Source organism: Pinus tabuliformis, chromosome 6 (genome assembly GCF_031772625.1).
Source record: "Pinus tabuliformis cultivar Carrire ecotype Pingquan chromosome 6, CPIR1, whole genome shotgun sequence".
Classification (NCBI taxonomy): Eukaryota; Viridiplantae; Streptophyta; class Pinopsida; order Pinales; family Pinaceae; genus Pinus; species Pinus tabuliformis.
The window spans coordinates 1910117561-1910139511 of NC_142292.1; the positions used below are offsets into that span (position 1 = coordinate 1910117561).

The 21951-nt window shown below is 43.3% G+C and overlaps 1 protein-coding gene across 5 annotated transcripts in view; it reads right to left on the bottom strand.

Moving 5' to 3' along the window:
• The window catches only part of SDG37 (SET domain group 37), a 344199-nt gene that overhangs the window by 153645 nt on the left and 168603 nt on the right, over window positions 1–21951 (bottom strand). For all 5 annotated transcript variants that reach the window (XM_089431018.1, XM_089431023.1, XM_089431004.1 and 2 more), the window contains one exon: window positions 155–236. In XM_089431018.1, coding sequence (XP_089287144.1) covers window positions 155–236 — 82 coding nt within the window. The remainder of the gene's footprint in view (window positions 1–154; window positions 237–21951) is intronic.

Sequence of the window (21951 nt, forward strand, 5' to 3'; positions counted from 1 at the left end):
TAATTTAAAACAAATCACATCAGAACTCATTAACTATTTAATACAAAGCATGCACTTCAGCTTTTTAAACTACTAAATAGTTCAGACTTGATAGCAGAATTTAGAAAGCATAATAAGAAGCACATTAGGAAGTCCTATCATAACAATAGTTTACCTCAGAGCCTTCTCTTATAGGTTCCACAGCACGAACAACAGCCTGCTTCCCTTCAAACAAAAGTACAGCATTTGGCAAGCAACTACAGATTTGCAAAGCCCATAAAGAAAGCCAGGATGAAGTCAGAAATTGATGTTTTCTCTTAACAGATCAATCAGAACATAACAAACAAAATTTACCAGTGCCTTCTAATTGACACCACATATTATTAACAATTGTAAGTCCTTGTATCGACCTTACCCCATCTTAATATTGGTCCTGTTACCCAGCATGACAGAAAGAGTGCATACTAAATTTTTGTAGCATTTATCACCACGATTGTAAGCCCAAGGTCACAAGTTAAACAATTGTAACAACCATGTGAGGTTTTGTATTAGGTATCCCAAGCTTGTGCCTTGTTCTCATTGTCTGTATCTTGTCGTTTTGATTGGACCATAGCTAGGCCCTTGTAATTCATTTTGGGCTCCTCTCGTCCTGTATAGGATTGGAGGGCCTTAAGTGAGCTTGCTTGACGACTCATGGTTTTATCGGAACCTGATTTTGTAGGGGTGATCATCAATGTATGGACCAATCCAACCCACGCCAAGGTGCACCTATGTCTTGCCACATGGTTAGAGCCTATAGAGTCCATAGGTGGCCATGATTTTGGTGCAGTATCTCTCAGATAGCTCTCATGCATGGCAGTCTTATTTTGACAACTTACAAATTTCCCAAAGTAGTCCACAGTTCCCAATGCAAATGGTCTGGATGGTCAAAAAGTCAACTTGATCTCAAATTGTTCAGTTTGATGAGAGGAGTTCATGCCATATTCATTTTTTTCCAATCAAAGGTGTTAGTGGCTAGTTACGACTTTGTCAAGCTTGGTCAACAGGTCAAACATATTTCCAGCAAGTAAAACAAGGGTAGTATTTGGCAGAATGACGGATGCATTTGTCAGTAGAGCGAGAGTAACAATACCCAAATGTCAAACTTTCAAGATTCCACAAGGCATTATGGAACTAGCACAAGTGGCATATGATGTGGTAGAGTAGGTGATGATGTGGCAATGCTAAGCATGATTTGAAGATTTTGAGAGAGACCCAGTTCAAATCATGGCTGATTTAGTCAAACCCAAGTGTTGAAATTGTCCAATAGTCAAAGGTGCTAGAGATCCTATTGGTAGGTGGCTCAGTCGAGTTAGTAAAAGGAAAAATTCAATACAAAAAAGTTGTTGGTGAAGTCAAATCACCATTGAGTTATCTAGCTAGCCATTGGAGACTTCATCGACCAAGAAGTTAAAGTAATGCACCAAGAAAATAGCCTTTAGAAGACAAATTATTCCTTCAAATGACCAAGTAGAACCTCCAAGTCAAATTATACCTCTCAAAGGACCAAGTTCGATTTCCTCAAAGGAAAAAAATGGAACGTTGAGCAACAGAGATCTACTATTTTCGTTCTTTGACCATATTGGACCATGAGCAAAGGGATTTGTGGACTAAATTAACCAACTGAAGCCAAATCAACCCCTTAGTGGGAAAAGAAAGAATTGTAATGTAATATTTTATGAAAAAAATACCAAGTCTCCTACTTGTGGGTGACAGGGAAAAATAATTATTTGAGGAGTCCAACTCATCATTAGTTAACCATTATCTAACCACTAAAAATGTTCTATAAAAGGCTAGGCTTCCATCTTGTAATAATTTGTTGTTGTCATCCAAATCGGTTAGAAAAAGAGGATCGCTCTGCCTGCGCTCTGGCGATTTGAACCAGACTCCCGCGCTTCTGCCTCGCCCCCCAGGCCCTGCCTGGCTGGGCCTCTGCATCCCTCGATCCCCGCTCGACTCTGTCGTTTCTGCTGGTCCCTGTCATTGGGGCCCAAACCTCGCTCCTTCCCCGCGCTGACTCCTCCTATCTGCCCCCCGCGGGCCTCCAATGGCCGGGCTCGCCCCCCCTCCTTCAGGCACTGAGAATCATGAAGAAATCTTTGCCTCCCTTTACTCTGAAGCAACAGACACTAGAACTTGTCCATCTGTGTCCAAGTTTATCAAAAAACTTGATGAAATCCCAGAGGTCAACCTTCCTCCCTCCCTGCCAAGGAAGTCTGCAATAACTCTCGCGGAAAGAGGACTAGTTGGCCAGTTCACTGGCCTCTGGCCCTCCCCAAGGTCTGTTCAGAAATGGGTAGAGCGTAACTGGAGCACAATGATTCAAGGGAAGATCGCCATCAGATTCTGCGGACGTGGATACTACACATTTCTCTTCGAATCGAAAGAAGATAAGAACCTCATTTTCAGAAATGGTCCTTACTTCATGGATTCAAGAGGCCTTTATTTGAATAGATGGACTCCGGATTTCGATCCGGAAATGGACATACCAAATGCAGTTCCAGTATGGGTTCGGCTGCCTCACCTGCCGCTTCATTGCTGGGGAGACGAATCAGTGAAGGCAATAGGGAACGCAGTTGGTAAATACATAGATAGGTCAGAGCCAAGGGAGAACATGCATGCATGCGCAAGGATCTGCGTGGAAGTCGACCTAGGGAAAGATCTGCCGGAAGCAATCAAGATTAAGGTGGACCAATGGACGCACATCCAGCAGTTGGACTACGAGCAACTCCCCTTCAAATGCAAGGTATGCCACGAGTATGGTCATTTTGCAAATAGATGTAGTAAGCTAAAGATAACTGAATCTGCTGAAAATGAGGAAAATACTGAGGCCCCATGGGAACCAGTAAAAAGGAAAAAGTCTTCCTCCAACCAAGGACCCAACTCCAAATCTCCTCCTGAACCTCTCCAGCCTCCTCCTCCCCCTTCCAGCTCTGCCTTCCCCTCATCCTCCAACCCCTTCGAATCCCTGTCCGCTGAAGATCCTTCATCCCCTCCCCCCTCTCCCCGTGCAGCCCCCTCTTCCCCCCGCACAAATCCTCCTCCATCGCCCCCTCCCACCATAGAGAGAATTCTCACCAGAAACAAATCGAAAGAAGCTAGCCAACCCACAGACCCTCCGAGAAAACCAGGTCGAAAGTCAAACAAAGAGCTTCGAGATGAAACAGCGGCAAAAGAGATGGCAACGGGAGCACAACAACCAATGGACTCATACTTAGGCAAGCTAAAAGGGAGTGGAGAAAAAGCAAAGGAGAAGAGCGGACCTCACCCAACAAACGGTAAATAATGATCTTGGTCTCTTGGAACTGTAGAGGGATGGGCTCTCCCTTAAAACTAAAAGCCATCAGGGACTTATTAAAACAGGAGCAGCCGGACCTTCTCCTCATCCAGGAGACCAAAACCACTGAACAGGACTTCCAAAAACAACTTCAAAACTCCAAAGATTACACAGGCATTTCAATAGGATCAGAAGGAGCTTCGGGAGGAATAGGAACAATATGGAATAAGAATAAATGGGAAATCATCAACTCCCAACTTTGTAACTGGTGGATCAGAACAGACTTGAAAAACAAAGGAACTCAGGAAATCTACTACATCTATAATATATACAGCCCAAACCATTACAGGGACAAATGTCGCTGTTGGGATACCATAGCCTCAGATCTCCAAACTGTGCAAAACAGGAAAATAATTCTGGGAGGAGACATGAATGTCATAAGAAACGTGGATGAAAAATTAGGAGGAAACTATTTTGCCGATCCCTCAAGAGATATGTTAGAAACCATAATTCAGTCCCACAACCTGATCGATATTCCCCTATCCAATGGGAAATACACATGGAATAATAAAAGATCTGGTCACCATAATATTAGAGAGAGACTGGATAGATTTTTGTTACATGAAGGAATTGCAGCAAGCTTTCAGTCCATTAAGAGTCATCTAATCCATGCTTCGGCATCAGATCATAAGCCTGTGCTTCTAAATTTGGACAAAGGCAGAAATTTGGGGCCACTCCTCTTTAAATACAACAAAACTTGGGACCTTCAAGATGAATTCCGCGCCCTCGTTCAAAACCAGTGGGCCAAGGAGATAAATGGCTCGCCCTATTTTGTCTGGGAAACGAAATTAAAACATCTAAGAGCTGCCATTAAACAGTGGGCAAAGGAAATGGCGATCTTGGAGAATAAAAAAAAATCAGATCTGCTGGCGAGGATGGAACAGTGGCATAAAGACAAAAGAGAACACTCAACACACCAGTGAAGACTTGGAACAGGAAAAAGAAATGTACAGGGAACTTTATCGCCAAAATCGAGTTGAGGAAGAGGACCAACAACAAAAATCCAAGTGCCTCTGGCTGAAAGCCGGAGACAAAAATACTTCCTTCTTCCATAACAATATCAAACTCAGGCGAGCTGGAAACCAGATTGATAAAATTGAGGTTGAGGGAAAAGAGATTACTGATCAGGAACAAATTAAAGAGGCTGCTTACACTCATTTTAAATCCTTGCTTTCCGCTGCCCCTCAGCAACCGGACAGCTTTGAATTTCTCAGTGCAGTTGAAAGCAAAATATCAGGCACTCAAAACAAAGAGCTGGATCAGGACATTACAGAAGAGGAAATCCGTGCAGCAACCTTTAGTATGCAGCAAGATAAAGCCCCGGGCCCGGATGGGTTCACGGTTGCCTTCTATAGAAATCATTGGGAAATAATTAAAAAAGACTTTGTGCAGATGGTCAAGAACGTCTTCAAAAATTATAAGTTGGGAGAAAATACCAAATCCTCCCACATTGCCTTGATCCCTAAGGAAGCGAATCCCCTCACTTTTGACAGGTTCCGCCCCATATCCTTATGTAACGTTTCTTACAAGATAGTAACAAAAATTCTAGCCAATAGGCTAAAAAACTCCTCCCTTTCTTAATCTCTGAAAATCAGGGAGGCTTTGTTCCGGGCAGGCAAATCACTGACAATGTCATTTTGATCCAAGAAGCTATCCACAGTAGCCTAAACAGAGGAGAACGAGGGATGATCATCAAACTCGACATGGCTAATGCATTCGATAGAGTTGACCACTCCTTTCTAACTGCAACTCTCAACAAATTCGGGATTTCAAAAAACTTCATAAACATCATCAATGGGTGCATCTCCAACCCTTGGACCGCTCCTCTGATTAACAGTCGTCCCAGCAAATACTTCAGAAGCTCCAGGGGGCTGAGACAAGGCTACCCTCTCTCCCCTTTCTTATATATCATCATGGCTGAGACTTTGAGTGTACACCTAGAACATCTCCGCAGACAAAAAGAGATCACTGGAATCTGTATTGAAAGAGGGACTAAAGAGATCAATCATTCGCTCTTCGCGAATGACACTCTTCTCATTGGGGGAGCTTCCAGCCTAATGGCAAAACGGTTCAAGAAAGTGTTGGATGCCTTTCTAGCTGTTTCAGGAGGGCAGTTGAACAATAGAAAGTGCAAGATATACACTTGGAATGTCCCTGCTCTAATCCAGCAAAGAATATCATTAATTCTAGACATCCCAGTGCAAAGGAACTGGAGCTTCTTTAATTATCTAGGTCTGCCTCTTGCTAAAGAAAAAGTCAAGGCTGAAATCTGGGTCAAACACATAGAAAAGATGAGAAGCCTTCTTCAGAGTTGGGGAGTGGCTTGGCTAAATTTGGCAGGCAGATCGATCCTCATAAAGTCCATCCTTTCAGCCCTTCCTATCTACCAATATGCGGTCATCATGGCCCCGGCCAGCACTCATAAACATATGGAGCTCATCATGCGAAGTTTTCTATGGCAGGGAGGAAAGCAGGAGACCAAAAAATTTAGTCTTGTCAAATGGGACCAGGTAACCCTTCCTTATGAAAACGGTGGCCTTTCCATTAAAATTCCTAGTCTCTCAAACTGGGCCTTTGGTTTCAAACTGATTTGGAGGCTGCTCTCTGGTAAAGGATCGTGGTGGGTAGAGGTCATAAAAAAGAAATACCTCAGAGGCTCAAACTCTAACCTCCTTACTGAACCAATGGTGGACAGGCCCTGTACCCTGGTTTGGAAACTCATTAAAAAAGTGCTTCCCCAATTCCGAGAAAACATATCCAAATTCCCTGGAAATGGCAAGGACACCAACATCTGGACTGACAGAATTATGGGCTCCAATCCAAGATCCCTCCTCCAAGCTTTTCGACCTCTGCAGTTATGGATGGAGGAAAGAAACCTCATTACTCTGTTTGATATATCCATTTGGAATCAGAACAAATGGCAGGATTGGAAAGATCCCCAAACTCCCATCGATCTTAGAGACCTTTGGACCCATTTCAAGTCCTCTCTTTCTGGTTCTGCGCCTATCAACATTGAGATTGAAGACAGGTACATCTGGGACTCCAGTGGAGGAAGATTCACAGTAAAAGAGGGCTACAAAACATTGCAGGCTGCAAACCACTTAACAAGTTGGAATCTTTTCACAACAGTTTGGAAATCTGAGTGTCTGCCAAAGATCAAACACTTTAACTGGACCCTCCTGAAAAGTAAAATTCTCACAGCTGAGAACTTAAGGAAAAGAGGAATCTTGGGCCCCTCAATGTGTTGCTTCTGTCGAGCCGAGGAGGAAAATATTCAACACATCTTTTTACTTTGCCCCTTTGCTCAGAGCTGCTGGAAGCAGATAACAAACCCAATTGAACTTGGGGAAAGTTTTGATCAGATCTCCTCTCTTCAGAAAAACTGGGGGAAAAGCTACCCCTTTCCCAAGAAAGGCAAAAACACTATCAGTAGAATTTGGAAATGCATTCCAGCTACCCTATGCTGGCACATATGGCTAGCAAGGAACAACAGCGTCTTTAATAATAAACAGCCCAATATGGCCAGTATTCTTGCAAAAACAATGGCCACCATCTCAGAAACGATAAGCACAAATATCTCTGCTCCCCCAGATCAAGCTAGTTGGCATAAAGAAGAGATAGATTGGTATAATAAATTCAGCCTCACTCACTCTAAAATCCAAAAGTGTCAAACAAAAGCTCACAAGACAAAGCTGCAATGGAAACTCAGAGGACCCAAGGAAGAAGTCAATCAGTGGATTCTTGACCAAAAGCGCCCCACACTCCACTTCGATGGCGCCTCCAAGAACAACCCAGGGAAAGCTGGAGCCGGTGGCATCATAAAAAATCATAATGGGAAAACCATTCTCTGCTATGAATGGGGACTGGGGAAAGTTTCCAATAATGTGGCTGAAGCATATAGCCTTCTTCTCGGTACCTCCATTCTGAATAGATTGGGAATCAAAAACGCAGTCATTCTGGGGGACTCGGCCATTGTGATCGCAGCCTTGGTATCGGGATCAGAGTTTAATAAAGCTGCCCTCAATAATATCAAGCTGAGGATTCAGGACAACCTTAGGAGCATGGGAGAACCAGTATTTAAGCACGTTTTAAGAAAAAACAATACTGAAGCAGACTCTCTAGCCTCTAAGGCCGTCGGCAGACAGATTGGTCAGATCAGAGAAAATGATCGCACATACATCAAAGCAATCCCATAGCAAAATCAGCTGTCAGACTTCCCCTCTGAACAGCATCACCAGTATCATTTCAAAAATCAGTCCCATCAGCCGTCATGCTCATCCGGTCTTTCACTCCTGCAATCAAGAATCACCAAATCCAATCCGCTCCATCGAGATCAGCGTATTATTCCCCCTCTACCATTCATTCTGGCCTGCTACCTTGATCCGTTTCCACCAGGATCCACGTGATCCCTCATCTCGAAATCATGGCTTCTGTCCCTCCCTAATCCTCATCGACTGCAACATGGATCTCAAGATCGATCCGGAGCCTGCCCAAATCCTTGAAAATCCTTCACACCTCCATTCTGCTCCGTCTCCTGAGTTGATAAATATCCCTTCCCCTTCCTTCGCATTCCACAATTTCTTTCCGCCCTCTCAGACGCAGAACAGAGAAGCTCTGCCCGACCCCCTGTTATCTGAAGCTCCATACAGCGATAGAAGTCAGCAGCTCGTTCCTTCCAAGTATCCTCCGACTCACACCTGGATCCAGAAGTTTCACTTCAAGCGAGGCAGCTCTCAGAAGCTCTACAGCAAGCGAGGCAGCATCCAAAGCAACTTCGAAGCGCATCCCACATTCAATCCTCACAAGTATAACTTGCGCTATTTTCAGATCCTTTTATTGCTGACTCTCTTCCTTTTGAAGACTGTCTCTCCAGACATGGCAGAAACCTCGGAAAATAGACAGCAGAATGAACCTCAGGAAGGCCGAGATCTACAGGAGAACCCACTGGACCGGGTTCTTGGTAACAACACTTGCACTCTGTGCAAACAGCACTGTTTCATGATCGCGAGGTTCGTCAAGAATTTCAACGAACTTAAAGAAGACTTCCAGGCCGATAGTCGATCAAAGAGGAAAAAATTGGAGAAGCAAAAAGCAGAGATTGAGAGCCTCAAAGAGAAATGCAAGCATATGGAGGAGGCTATTTCACACATCAAGAACATCACCCAAAGCATGCAAGCTGAGGCTTCAACCCGAGCAAGCCTCAAAAAGGAACCCCAGATTGAAGACTCAGTAAACCAGTTCTGGTAATCAGTTAAATGTCCAGCAAATTTTGTCTACTAGCTGGCCTTTTTGTCAGGCAATATAGCCGCTACCTGTTCCAATCTATCCTCTACAAGTCTAATCTCAAGAAGCCAGAGTCTGCGTACCCATCTTGGACTTCTTCCCTATCTATTTCTCTACTTTATGTAACAGCTCCTGCTCATAGCAGTTTTTTTATAATATAATAGCAACCGACCATGTTAAAAAAAAATAATTTGTTGTTGTCATATAAGATAAGTGCCATCTAATAAAAGACCTTCATTTTCGCAAACCCTGGTTAATATCTTATTGTTCATTGTGTGGGATGGCTTTTATTTCTATTTCTTTTCTTGGTTAATTCTGTTATCGTGGTTGTAATCTAATAATCTCTCTAATAAGTAAAATTACACAGTTGACCTACCCAGGGGCTATAAGCCATGTGGAGAGGGAAAACTAGGGGGAAACCCCACTTTGTTGTTTTGTTTTGCAGGTGGATCGCTTCAACAATTGGACCATTCCGAAGGGAGCTTCGATCTGGGAAGGAGTTCATATTCACTCTCACTCAACCTAAAGACTGGAGAACGCCACATAAGAAGGCCTCTCTTAGTTGGGTTCAAAAGTTAGAGAGGTTATTAAGTCAATAGTGGGGAAAAATTCTCTTAGTAGACTAAACCCACTTCCCTGACCATTACAAGATCGATCTAAGGAAGTATAGGTTTCACATCCCGACAAAGTAAGGTAATCTTAGTACAAGGTATAATTCCAACAACCACTTCTCTTTTGTAAAATTACAAAACTTTATTTTCAGCATTAGATAAGGACTATTTACTTGGTAGACTTTCATTGATCACATCATATTAGCAAGTTTTACCTTCAAGAAATTGATTTAAATGCTAGATCTAAACCAAGGATAGATTATAGATACAGTGAATCATTAAGAATATCTTACACTTTTATCTAGTTAAATTGCATTGCAAATCCAAACTTTATTTGGCTATAGCACACAACATCTACACCAACAACAGAGATATTTTGTACTCTACAAGTTATCCATAAGGAATCTTTTTGGTCACTCTACTTTGCTTGCACTTGTTTATTCAATGTTTAGAGTCCAATTTATTTAATTTTCAGCCATACTTAGAGAGCACTTTTAAATATGGAAATTTCTGGGCATTTTGTCTAGCGAGGATCAACCCCCACTTCCATAAAATGCAATTTCCAACTTGCTGGAAATTGTTTTTTTAGCTGTCCCAAGTTGAGGATAAGGCTCAGGTTACTTTGGCACGCATTGGGTGGTCAATTTAGGCGTAATAGGTTGTTGTATTTGTCATTTTACACAGACTTTACAGTTTGATTTACAAAACAGCAACCTCTTTTGACCCATAAGTCTACATCAATTTTGACTGGTAACACAATATATTTTCTGTCACTTGGTATTACTTTAATTGTTGTTTAGTTTTCTTCCGCTAAATCATATCAAAAATAGCAGGACAACCCCATATAAGAAGCCCTCCACTCATTCTTAACCCCATTTAAGGCACTAGTCTTACATGGAGTTAGTTGATATTAATTTTGGGAATCCTCCCTTGAGCATTTAACAGGTAGTTAGGTCTAAAGAGGAAGGGTTTGGGCCAAGGTGACATTGGATCCCTGCCCTCTATGTGCTCATCCGACAGGCTGCCAAGAACCTTAGCAACCCTGCTAATTGGATTGTTAACAGCTCCTAAGGTATATTTTCAGGCCCTTTACAACACAATTTTTAATATATAAAATTCCTTAGGTTGATTGCAAGTCCCTTAAAATATAACATTAGATTGGCATGATATAGTGCGTAATGTGACTAGGTTATTTCTTTATTATTGGACCAATTTTTGTGCCTTGTAGGCCCATATGACTTAGGCAGTGTGTTGTTCCTCAGATTGTACATGTTATCACAAGGACTATTTGTTGGGGCATAATGCTTGAGCAGTTTTCCAACACCACTCTGTGATTTTTGGTAGCTTGGGAGGTACTCCAAACCCTAAGGTTCGAGGTTGGAGCGCCACAAAAGCACTTTGTGGGCTTGGAACCCAAGATGTGGCCTTTTCACCCAAGAATATGTGTGTGAATCCATGAGTAGTTTTGGACATGTGATGATTTGAGGTGATAGAGGATCCCGAGAGCAACCGGAAGCATAAAAAATCACTCAAATCCGAGGTCTAGAACTTGAAATATGAATTTTTTATTGTAGCTGGTGGGTTTTGTGGATGACAAGTCATGTAGGCTTGAGTTATTGGACAGCTGGACAAACCCACCATATTGATTTGATGAAGCCATCATGTTGGAAATAAATATGAGATGAATGTGAGTCATAATTCATTTTGATCATCCAAATGTGCATCAACTCATAGACTACTCATCTGAAGCAGCCGAGCTCTAGGAAGAGGAAGACGGATCTGTTTTAGGGCTTGTTTTGGTTGGTTTTGCATCTACTTCAGGTCTGAGATAGAACAGGAGAGGGCTGCTTGCCTTGAGGCAAGTTCTGGCAGTTTGTGCATGGGTTTTGAGGGCAGTCTTTCTCTGTTTTACTAGGCCACAGACCTAGTCTTCAAGTGCAGACCTGGATGCAGTCCTGTAGGTGGAGTTTGTGCAATGTGAGGGCTGCAGTCCTTAACAAGCTGTAACAGGTAGCCAAAAAAAGCAGCGAAGGATAGCAGGGTCTTGTGGGAGAGAGGCCGCAGCCTCTAGGTGACTGTTGGAGCTGTTTAGTAGACTGTAACAACTACTGTTAGTTTCCCCAACCAGTGAGGAACTACAGCAGCATGCACAGCCAGAGGTATTAATATGTATTGTAGTGATGAGTTTATGTTGAGTTGATTGATAGTTGGATGGTGTTTTTGGATTGTGCATCTTATGGTTGATGGAGGGCAACAAGAAGGTATCCAATGTAGCCCTAGAGCAGCAGACTTTGGACATATGTGAGTTGGCAGAACGATTTGTAGCTTAAGTAGCTCCCTGACGGACAAAGAAAGCTACTAGAGGAGGCAGATGTTCATCATTGGAGAAGTGACATTTGATGCTGATAGGTGGCAGCCCTCCTACCCTATTTTAGTCTTCATTGGAGCAGCATAAGAAGACTATAGTGGGAAGACAAGTCCCAAAAGGGCTGAGGAGCAGCAGTGGTCAGAAAGACTATAGTGGCGAAGACAAGTCCCAGCAGTGGTCAGAAGTCGCTATGGTCAGAAGTCCTATGTGTTAATGATAGATGGACTTACGATCAGCTAGAGGGAAGACTGTGGAGACCGAGTTCAGTGCAATGTTGCACGAAGCGGGAGCGAAGCGGAAGCGCGAAGCGGAAGCGCGGAGCGCGGAAGCGTCATTTTCCAAAAATCTAGGGAGCGAAGCGTCCGCGGAAGCGTCTGCTATATATATATATATTTTTATATATTTTTTTGCATTTATACTCAAAACAAACATCCCAAATACCAAATTAATTGTAGAAGACATGAAAACATGCATATTTTTGCATAAATCAAGATAGATATGGCATCCATGATTCCATTGTAGTTACTAGTATGTACAACAATCATCTATATTCTAGCTATTACAAACATACATCAAATTTTTAAGCATATTATAAAACATAAAACATTTAAGCATATTATAAAACATAAAACATAGAGCATATTATGATTTATCTAGCAAGTGAGCAACTGTCAACATTTGTCATGTCCAAAATTCAAATAATAATGTTTACAAAATATGTCACTTGGTCACCGCCAAGCCAAAAAGGTTCAAAATTCAAATTCACAAGTCTACAAGTCTAATGAGTAATCTATGACAAAAAGAAGTAGATTGTGAATATATCTACTAATCTCTCCTCCTTCCACCACGAATAGAACGTGATGGCGGGCCTCCACGTGGTGGCAATGAAGAAGATGGTCCCTGTGTAAGTCGTGGCACTGGAACTGATGAAGAAGAACCCCCTGCCGTTGGTGTTGAACCATGGAACCTAGAAACCAAGGGACCAGATGGGGGTGGGGGTGGTGGCATATCAACACCCGTGTCATCATCCTAGAATCGCTCAAAAAATTCATGCAAAAAAAAAAACACTAGTTAACAAAAAAATTAAAAACATGAATTAGAGAAATGCTTTATAAGGGAAAATTGGAAAATTCATACCACAATGGACATACCTGGATAAGAGAATCCTCTAATTGCTCTAGTCGCAACACTCCATCCTCCAAATTGGGCTCCTCTGGATTCTTGTCCCAAGTCAACAAGTCTTTATTAGACTTTGCATCTTCACAGTAATGGGACAACAATCGCAAGTTGTAATGAACATAAACCAAGCTCTCTGCCCGGTCTAAATTCAACCTGTTCCTTTTAACACTGTGGATGAAAGAATAAGAGCTCCAACACCTCTCTGCAGAAGAAGTGTTTACCACCTGTGATAGCACCCGCAATGCCAAACTCTGTAGAAGTGGAGTAGGCCCTCCATGCATGTTCCACCACTCAAGAGCAGAAAAATGCTCTCGATCTTGAATTGCATGCATGCTCGAAAATGGACCAGTGTTGCTCGTATAGTTGCTCACCTGTCTCCGTACCAATGCAGCCTCCTCCTCATCAGGGATTAATCTACTCAATGCAGCCATATATTTTTCGTGAACCTCTTTATCTTGGTGTGGTTTTCTCCTGACTCCCCCCCCAGGTGCTGGTTTTGAAAGCCATGATGGATGATAGTATTTAGGTGTCAAAACATATGCTAATGCATGCAATGGAACATTTAGCATATCCCATCGTTTTTCCACCTCTTCACGAATATAATTGTACAAGGTGGTATCTCTAGGCTCAACAATGTCTTTAATCTGCCCCAACATGCTATCCATTTGCTCATACACCTCCCCAATTACTGGTCGATCTGAATCTGCAAACTTGATCATGTAATAAATTGGTTTGGTGAATTGCAAAACATATTTAACCTGTGACCAAAAGTAACTGTCAAGAACAGTGTCCTTGACTTCATTAGCACCATCTGTACTGACGTTAATTTCATCCCATGTTTCAGCACACACCAGATTAGTTAAAGCTTGTCTCACCCTCACTAGCCGCCTAAAGGTGAGGTAATAACTAGCAAATCTTGTCTTTGCAATTTTAAGCAATTGCAACTTGGAGTAAGTGCCATAGAAGTAGTTTACCCTTGTATGCCCTGTGATGAATTTAATGAGCTGCTTCCCTTTCCTGTAAACCTCAGCAATCCACCCACAATCTTTGTGTTTCACAATATCATGCATCAAAAGGTTCAATGTGTGAACCAGGCACCCAGACCAAAAGATGTGTGGATGAGTACGCTCAATAATTTTTCCTGCTAACTTACAATTTGCTGCATTATCTGTGATCACTTGAACCACATTATTCGGACCAACATCTTTGATTGATTTCAATAGGAGATCTGCAATGTTTGGTGCAGTTGCACTGATGGAGGAGGAGTCATGAGATGCAATAAATACTGCACCACTAGAAGAAACACCAAGAACATTTATCAAATGTTGGTTTCTAATATTTGTCCACCCATCTGATACAATGGATACCCCAGAATCCACCCACTCATGTGTAAAACGTGTCAAAGCTCTTTGAACCTTAGCTTTTTCTCTTTCTAATAACACTGTTCTAGCTTTCTCATAGTTGGGGGCCTTGTATCCTTTTGGGGCTTCATTGATGGCCTTTACCATTTCATGCCAATAGGGAGAGCGAAGCACATTGAATGGTACACCGCAAGCACAAAGAAAACGGACTATCTTTCCATCCACATCATCCCTCCCAGTAACATTAAGGAAATCCCCTATTGTTTTTCTACCTCCAGAGGTTGCAAAAGTACCATGAGGAGATGGGCAACTACCAAATTTAGAGGTTGCACTTGATTCAGAATGAGTTTTTTGTTTCTTGTTTTTTCGTTGTGCAGCCATCTCTATTTTGATGTATTTTTGTCTTTGTTCACTTGAAATGTTTGGGCAAATGGTTACCCCCACAGAACCCTTTTTTTCATCACTGTCTAGCACCCCACAAAGATGCCTCCTCAGACGGGTATATGAACCCGTATATGGTTTTCCTCCATGACAACCATGAGGGCACATCCATTTGTAAGATCCACCACCCTTTCCCCCTTCAAGTTTGGTCACATAGTTCCACAAGGGATTTGATGTACCTTTCCCATCTTGTGCTTCAGTGTCCTCTTCAAGTTCATCCCCTTCCTCTTCAAACCCTTCCTCCTCATCATACATTGGGTCACTACTATTAGGACCAAGTTCATCCCCTTCCTCTTCCCCTCTATTCCTCACCCTTGCCATCATTAAAACCAAGAGTGGAATGATACATAGAAGCCAAAAGAACACCATCTTGGAATATGGATATAGGTGGTGGACAACCTGTAAATAAAGGAGCAAGTAGAAACAATGGGAAAGAGTAGGAGAGAGAGGAGAAAAATACAATTTTTTTTTCAAAAAAACAAGGGAGTTTGGGGTTTGAACTTACCTCTTTAGCTCTTGTAGATGAAGTCCTCCAAGCTCTTGCTCCAAGCTCCTCCTCCTTCTCCTAGCTCCTCCTTCTTCACTCCTCCAAGCTCTCCTCTCTTCTCCTCTCCTTTCCTCTCTTCTCTTCTCCTCTCCTCTCTTCTCTTCTCCAACTCTCATAAACTCAAAGTGAGCAAATGAGAAGAGAATGGGGGCTTTATTCTTTTCTAAAGTCACCCTAAACTCACCCTGAACTCACCTAACCCACCCCCTAACCCACCCCCTCATGCTAGTTAAGTTTAACTTTAAAAGAAATTAAAAAAAAAATGTGTCTAATTCGCTGCCCGCGGGGTTGCGTCCGGGTTGCGCCTGGGTGGCGTGCGGGTGGCGTGCGCTTCCGGGCAGGTTGCGTGGCGCCACCCCGTGCCCGAACCGTCTGTCGAATCGCGCTTCCGGGTGGCCGCAACATGGATTGGCAGGAATCGCATTTTTTGACCGGAATCGCGCCACCTCCAAAACGGATCCGCGCTTCCACTGGGGATTCCGGATCGATTCGCTCCGATCCGCGATTCTGCCTTTGGATCCGAGGGGGGGGGGGGCGATTCCTGCAACACTGGTTCAGTGTCCTAAAGGAGTTGGTCCATTGATAGAGGCAGGTGTTGCAAATTAGGAGAGAAGGACCCGCAAGTGTACAGGATATCACAAAGAAGCTGTGATCGTTGACTACATCAGCTAGACCATCAGATGATCTTGTATTTGTATTCTTGTACCATTGGATATTTAAGGGCCATTATCGCTGGTACAGCAGCCCTAGACTGTTGTATTATTCAATTGGATTAATATAACGAAGATTGAGTTATTGTACAAAATTGTGTAAAAAGTTGTGTATATTTTGCGCACTAGTAGATTTACTGTTGTATATTGTTCCGTTGTGCAAAGTAGCTTCATTATGATTCTTGGTTTGGTAGCATCAGTGATCTAAGATTCTATCCTAGACATCAAGATCGTGGAAAAATAGCATGGTATCAGAGCCAAGATTGAGCTACTTTGAGGGACAATGAATCAGAGTGTCCACAGTGAAGTACAGCTTAAGAGGGGGTTAGTCACATTGTAAGTTAAGGCTCACTACAATGTCGAAGTTGCAGGTTGGTCTCCAGTATGAGGACAGGTTGGAAGGGTTGTCCAACTATAGTCCATGGAAGGAAAGAATCAAGTTGGTCTTGAAGGTCAACAAGATGTGGGAATTCGATGAGAAAGCCATCAAGAACTTGACTGGCCTTAAAGAGTTGGAAGTGTACAAGGAATTAGTTACGAAGGCAAGATTGATCATCCTAGATGGTGTGAAGGACTCCCTAATACCTCATTTGTCCGAGAAGAACACTGCACATGAGATGTGGATGGCTCTTCAAAACTTGTTTCAAAATAAGAACGAGAACCGGGTACTAGTACTGGAGGATAAGTTGAAGTCCACCAAGATGATGCAGGGTGAAGGAGTGACTTCATATCTGATGAGGTTGTCCCAAGTCAAAGATGAGCTTGCTGTCGTCGGTGTGACTATTTCAGATTCTTATATGGTGAGGATTGCTTTGAAAGGGTTCACTGAGGAATGGAAGCCCTTCATCAAGGGGATCATTGCCAAAGAGAAGTTGCCAAACTGGAATATGTTGTCGAACAACTTCATTCAGGTGGAGTAGCGAGACGAGGATCTTCATCCGAAGAAGAAGGCTCCAGATGATGACGTAGCACTTGCAGCATGAATGAAGGGCAAGCAAAAGAAGGACTTGAGTAAGATCTCAATTGTTTCCACTGTGGCAAGATGGGTCATTTTTCGGTGAGATGCCCGATGAAAAATAAGCAGGGAGACGACAAGGAGAAGAAACGGAAGCAAGTCGTTGGTGTTGTCACTTCTGCAGAGATTGATAGTCTCTCCAGGAGATTGGAAGAGGACTTTGCCTTGATCTCTCATTTCTCATAGGGTACCATCGATGAGGCTGCATGGTACATGGATAGTGGAGCGTCAAAGCATTTGATAGGGTCATAGGAGGTGCTCAAAACACTAGTTGAGTGGGACTCGAAGCTACACGTGGTGTTGTGCAACAAGAGTCAGAAAAAATTAGAGGATCGGATGTTGTGTCATTCAGGACGGAGTGAGGACAAGTGATGTGAGTCCAAGATTTACTATTTGTACCAGGACTCAGTTATAGCGTGATATATGTCTCAGCAATCGAGAAGAAGGGGTTTGAGGTCTTGTTCCAAAGTGGGAAGGCAAGACTCAAGCCCAGAGGCTCTAGCTCCGTAGGTGTGGTGATTGGACTTAGAGAGCATGGTCTATACAGGCTGACAGGAAAGCCTATGGATCATGAGAAGAAGAAGATGGAGGACAAGATGCAGGATCTAGAGAAGCAGGTGCAGATGCAGGCTTCAGAGGAACGGGTACAGCTTCCAGAGACAAAGATCCAAGTTTCAGAGACTCAGAGGGAGTCGAGTTCTAGAGAGAGTTTGCAGGTTTAGAGGACGACTTTGCAGCCCAAGAAGAGCGCATGGTCAATGGGGAGCAAAGGTGCTCCTAGAGCTGCGAAGCAGGAATCATGGAGATGTGAAAATTCCTGAATCTAACGAATCAGAAACCCCCACTACAATTACTGGTTTACAATCTCCTACTTGTTCTTTACATTAAAAAGTTATTTAATGGCATAAACATCGAAGTAAAGACTATTGCAGCCTTCACAGATATACAGATCATGCACTGAAGTAAACAGAAACAATAACACAAGGGACACCATTATTTTTGGACAAGCGTCCCCAGACAAGCCCAATTCGGGAGCACCTATGCAGCATATAGAGGGTTTGTATTATTAAGCAGATTTCGTGAATACAACTAGGGTGCCAGAAATGGCTCACCCAACAGAGAATTTCCTCGGTAGTAGTACTTCTATCACAAGACAGATATTCTGGCAAATCAGCAACCGGATGATTAAACCCCAAAGTGACTTCGGTTGTTCCCTATGCTGAACAGCGAAAGCTGCTCCAAGCATTGTTCAAGAACTACGTCACTCCTCTAGGAGCTCTGTCACCTTATCCCAGCTCAGAATCTCTTGATCTACTCCCAGTCTACCCCACAGAATCTACCAGCGATGCCTCTGAAGCCCTCTACAACTTCTGCATCAAATTCCATGGCTCTCTACGTCCTCTGCGTCAGCTCCTACGTCCTCTGCGTTAGTTCCTACGGCCTCTGCATCAGCCCCTCTAGGGCCTACGTTGTCTCTCCCGACACTTCACGACCTCTCTGCTATGTATTCGTCATCCTAGAATGGAAATCCCTTGCTGAACTGCCCCTCACTGCAACTGATCACTAACTCGACTTCCTCAACAAACCTCGCCCCAGAAAATCGAATTCTTGATCTATCTTGGTGTGTCTCCAACTGACCCTCAAGCCTCCCCTTGTACTTTTCCTGTTGACGATTCAACAGCCTAGATTAAGTCCCTAATCAAAGGCTTAGATTAGAACTGGCTTGATCCTCATCACTTAGAACTTTCTCACCCATTTTATATTAATACACATTAATATTTTTATTTTCCTAAGTTTAAACTTAGGAACCCATTAAAAATATTAATTATTTAATATCTCTTCATCCGAGTGGAATTTCTTCAAACGATTTCTGGGTCTTGGAGATCTCATGTGCCTTAGCCTCTGCACCAAATTTCATGGCTAGAGCACATCCGATGCTACCCAAAATCAACACTCCCTCTTAGCAAGGAATGTGCTGTAACAATGCTTCACCATAGAAGCATCACACTAATCCTTCGCATCAATCCTCTGTGTTGATGCTTGGCCTGCTGCCCCACATCCACTGCATTGTTGCTTCCTGTACTGTTGCCCATGACAGTGCCACTACCACTGCTACATCTGTACTGCAACTCCCTCTCAAAATGATGCATCATGCTGCCCATAGCACTTCCACTGCTAACTACTGCACTGCAACTCAATTACCGAGAAGTAATTAATGACTTCTCCCAAACACTGACATCTTGGTCAGTCTGGAAGCCTTGTGATGCTGAAGCTACCTCTATTGCTATCCTGAATCCTGTGTTCCCTCTACTACCACTGCGTTGTTGCAACCTCTTCTGTGCCTCTCGCAGTGCTGCAACCTCCACTGTGCTGCTACAGAATTCTGCACTCTAGCACTAGATTGTCGCTCCATCACACCTTACTCCACTCGACACCTGTCATCATGCTACTGTCGTTAAGGGCTCCTGTAGCCGTATGTGATCCAAGAGTTTGGGCACCTCAAGGATCCTGCTCGTAGTTCTATAGTCACCTTGACTACAGCTCTATGTCTCCCCACCTCTCCTCTAGAGGCGCATGAGCACTCTTGGCACAATTGTCATCAGTCTCGACATCCTTCTCTGCCTTTTCTGGAGCAGCCTTTGAGTCGAAAGCTTATCCCTTGCCTTTCTAACTGGGGCACTGAGAGGCATAATGTCCCAGCTCCCCACAGTTGAAGCACTTGACCTTGCAGATGTCTTTCTTCTTCCTCTTTTGTACTCCCTGTTGTCCCGCTGATGCGAGAGCTGCATCCTCCTCCTCCTCTTTCTTGATTCGAACTCCCTTACCGCTACTCCCTGCCTTGGTCAATATCCTGAGCTCTTCCTGTCAAAGAGCTGCCCACATCTCCTCCCAACTGGGGAGAGTCCCTCTGCCCATATTGCTTTGGACAAATGTCCCCCACTTCCCGGAGACTGCATTTAGGGCAGTGTTGACCATGAACTCTAGATTCACTTTAGACCCAACGGAAGTAAGTTGGTCGCGAATTCCTAGCAACCTAAGAAGGAACGATCTATCTCCTCTCCTTTCGGCATCTGATATGAACTTAGTTGATTCTCTAATAACATCTTTCGTTGCACGAAAGAGCCCTAATATAAGGTGGTCAGCATCTGCCACATCTCCCTTGTTGTGTTCTTTTGAGCAATATGTGGTATGACATGATCCTTGACCCCGTCTAGGATCATGCATTTCGCCTTCGCCTCGGCCTCCTCATACTTCTCATTTTCATTAGGGTCAATTGGGATAGCTATTGTTTTCAAGGCATAGTCCTTGATGCGATGTTTATCCAGGATTGTCAGGATTTTGGCCTTCCAGATGAAAAAATTGGAAGCCCCGTCCAATCTGTCCTAATCCCTCAATCTGTTCACTGCCATCTCTGCTCCTCTTCTCTAGACTCCCTCTGAGTCCTGATTTCCCTCTCGGAAATCCTCCGACAAACTATCAAATCACTCCTCTCTAATCCTCCTTTGTCGCTGCAACTGGATCTAGATTTCTTGGCTAGAAATATGTCGAGGTAGTGCTTCCCTCTACCTTGGTTTAGTCTCCTTAGACATTGTTCTGCACTAACAGACATAGCGTCCCACCAGCTCCACAAATCAAAATCTGCACCTCCCTTAGCCCCGGCAACTTGAAGAAAATAAGCCATTCAGGCTCTGCGCAATCTCTGCATAGGCTCAATCTACTCCTCCCGACCAACTGTGCCAATCCTTCCTAGCTCAAAAAGATGATGTGGCTTTGCGTGAGCCTGATCTTCCCTCCTCTGCCTTTGCACTAGCCCTGATGGTTGATGCAGCTACTGCATGGACTCCTTCCAGCTACTGCGTCTTCCTCTCCCAGCTCATAATGCTAACAAAGGCACTATGTGAGCCTCTGCGTCACACTCCCTGCATTGTGTCACTCCTCTCGCCTCTTCGTCTCTGGCACAGCGTTGTCTCTTGGGTCAGCTAGATTTTCTTAGTTGGTGTCTTCAATCGCCTCTGATCTGCAATCACTCTGATACCATGTGAAAATTCTTGAATCTAACACATCAGAAACCCCTACTACAATTACTGGTTTACAATCTCCCACTTGTTCTTTATATTAACATGTTATTTAATTGCATAAACATCTAAGAAAACACTATTGCAGCCTTCACAAATATACAGATCATGCACTGAAGTAAACAGAAACAATAACACAAGGGACACCGTTATTTTTGGACAATCGTCCCTCGAAAAACCCAATTTGGGAAAACTGGTGCAGCATATAGAGGGTTTGTATTATTAAGAAGATTTCGTGAATACAACTAGGGTGCCAGAAATGGCTCACCCAACAAAGAATTTCCTCGGCAGTAGCACCTCTATCCGAAGACAGATATTCCGGCAAATCAGCAACCAGAGGATCAAACCCCACAGAGACTCCAGTTGTTCCCTATGTTGGACAGTGAAAGCTGCTCTGTAATGAAAGCAGCTCACAAAAAGATAGAAAATATAGATCAACGCCTTAGAAATAAGCCTCTTCGAGGGGGCAACCTCCTTTACATCACACAAATGAAGAATTCTTAGATGATACAAATGAGAAGACCTCCTTTCTATATATAGGAGTCTAAGGGGTCATAATATAATCAGAGCCGACATAACAATAATAATGTAAGGGCACAATAATAACAATATGGGGACTACATGGGCACAACAACATAATAAGGGGGTTGTACTAATAACAATAAGGGGTTACACTAGTAGTATAGGGACCTAACATGCCCCTCCTTCAAAAAGTGTTGTCCTCAACGCTTGAGTAGTTCTTGACACTTCCATATAAATTCTTGTCCTCCCATGTGGAATCTTCAGCGGGTAAGTTCTTCCACTTGATGAGATACTCTGAAATTGATCGATTTCGTAGCTGTCGGGTTCTTGTTTCTGTGACTTCTTACGAAATTTCAATCTGATGCTCAAAACAAAAGTTATGACTATTTTCCCCGGGTCACCTGTTTGTAATGTAATTCGGGAGTCTACAAAACGGCCAACTTCCTCAGAGCATATCTCTACAAATATAACACGACAAGCTCT